Source organism: Octopus bimaculoides, chromosome 22 (genome assembly GCF_001194135.2).
Source record: "Octopus bimaculoides isolate UCB-OBI-ISO-001 chromosome 22, ASM119413v2, whole genome shotgun sequence".
Classification (NCBI taxonomy): Eukaryota; Metazoa; Mollusca; class Cephalopoda; order Octopoda; family Octopodidae; genus Octopus; species Octopus bimaculoides.
The window spans coordinates 17815477-17817396 of record NC_069002.1 but is presented as its reverse complement, the minus strand read 5'-3'; the positions used below and the strand labels follow the sequence as shown (position 1 = coordinate 17817396).

The 1920-nt window shown below is 38.1% G+C and overlaps 1 protein-coding gene across 3 annotated transcripts in view; it reads left to right on the top strand.

Annotated features, from left to right (window-relative positions):
- LOC106874287 (EF-hand calcium-binding domain-containing protein 6) overlaps nt 1–1920 on the top strand; it is a 300872-nt gene that overhangs the window by 13761 nt on the left and 285191 nt on the right. For all 3 annotated transcript variants that reach the window (XM_052975711.1, XM_052975710.1, XM_052975709.1), the window contains exon 2: nt 859–1002. In XM_052975711.1, the coding sequence (XP_052831671.1) occupies nt 867–1002 (136 nt within the window). In that variant the 5' untranslated portion in view covers nt 859–866. The remainder of the gene's footprint in view (nt 1–858; nt 1003–1920) is intronic.

Genomic DNA, 1920 nt, shown 5'->3' with positions numbered 1-1920 from the left:
GGAGAGGGGACTAGTCGATTCATTGGCCCCAATGTTTCACTGGTACTTAATTTATTGACCCAGAAAGGATGAACGGCAAAATCAACCTCAGCAGAATAACAATAATCATAATAGCTTTGAATTTTGTCACAAGGGCAGCAATTTTGGGGGAGGGGATGAGTTGATTACATTGACCCCAGTATTCACCTGGTACTCATTTTATCGACTCCAAAAGGATGAAAAGTAAAGTTGACCTCAGTGGAATAATAATAATAATAATAATAATAATAATAGTAATAATCCTTTCTACTATAGGCAGAAGGCCTGAAATTTTGGGGGAGGGGCCAGTTGATTAGATCAACCCCAGTGTTTCACTGGTACTTAATTTATCGACCCCAAAAGGATGAAAGGCAAAGTCGACCTCAGCAGAATAATAATAATAATTATAATAGCTCTGATGCAATGCCAGGCAGTGGCTCTCATGGTTTCTGATCTTAACTGATTGGAAGTGTTATCATGTACATGTTTTGTTTTGGTATAAAAGATGGGCTACAGCAAATATTCTGCTCAATACCACAGATTTGCTTGTCAGTTGCTTGACCATAACCAGTTGAGTATATCCCTTAGTGGCTGATGATATGTGCATCTCTGATCATGAGCAGGAGTAGTTGGGGAGCATCATAGCCGTGTTAAGAGGAATTCCTTGGAGTTTGAATAATTCACTCCTGGAAACATGGGTACTTGACTGGTACCATATTTCATTGGCCTTTGAGAAATGAAAGACAAAATTGACCATGATGGGATTTGAACTCAGAATGTAATGAACCAGAATAAATAATAGTAAAATTAATGCTTTCATTTATTTGTTATATTTTTCAGAATTAACCATGTCTGAAATACATATAAGAACACCGCTGGATTTTAAGTTGGGAAAGAACCATTGGATTAGTAGCAAACCACAAGAAAAACTAGATGAGACCAGTACACACAGAGAGTATAGTGAAAGCCCTTTCACTAATGAAGGTAAGTTATTGATTTTGTTTATTTTATTTTGTATCTGTGAGAAGAGAAAGGTTAGTGTTTATGAACTTTGTAGGGTCTTCTAGACTGGGTAGGAAGAAAAAGTGGGAGAAAATATGACTCACGTTGCTGCAATTTGGTCAGAAGGCTTGCAATATGGGGGACTTCGCCAAAGGCACCCAAAAGCCAGGTGGTGGCATTTAACCAGGCAACAGATTGAATTTGCTACTTATGGACAGGTAGAGTCCATAAGTGATGAACTTATACATATAGGTGCAGGCATGGCTTTGTGATAAGAAACTTGCTTCCCCACCACATGTTCCTTGGTTTAGTCCCACTGGGTGGCACTTTGGTCAAGTGTCTTCTTTGCTAGCCTTGGGATGATCAAAGGCCTAGTGAATACACACACACACACACATTTCTATGTGTGAGTATCGTTGTCTGTGTTTGTCCTCCCACCACCACTTGACAACCAGTGTCGGTGTGTTTATGTCCCTGTAATTTAGCAGTTCAGCAAAAGCAACTGATATTGTAAGTATCAGGCTTAATGAAAAATAAGTACCAGGGTTGATTCATTTGACTAAAAAATTCATCAGCTGCCCCTATTCTAAACGAAGCGTTTCGAAGAGTTAGGGCAGGATGCATTGTTTGAATATCTCTTCCCGCGAAGCAAATTAAGTAAAATTTGTGATGCGGAGGAATTAAGTGGCAAACAGAAAACACGACAGGGAAGATGAAACAGTGAAACAAACAAGAAGGGCTGTTAGGCTAGACGAGGAAAAAATATATATACTGAATGCTGTCCTGTACCCAGATATGCATCTATATATACATGTAGATGTAGGTATGTACATACATGTACGTATATATGCATATACTTGCATATTATTTGTATTATGAATATATATATATATATATATA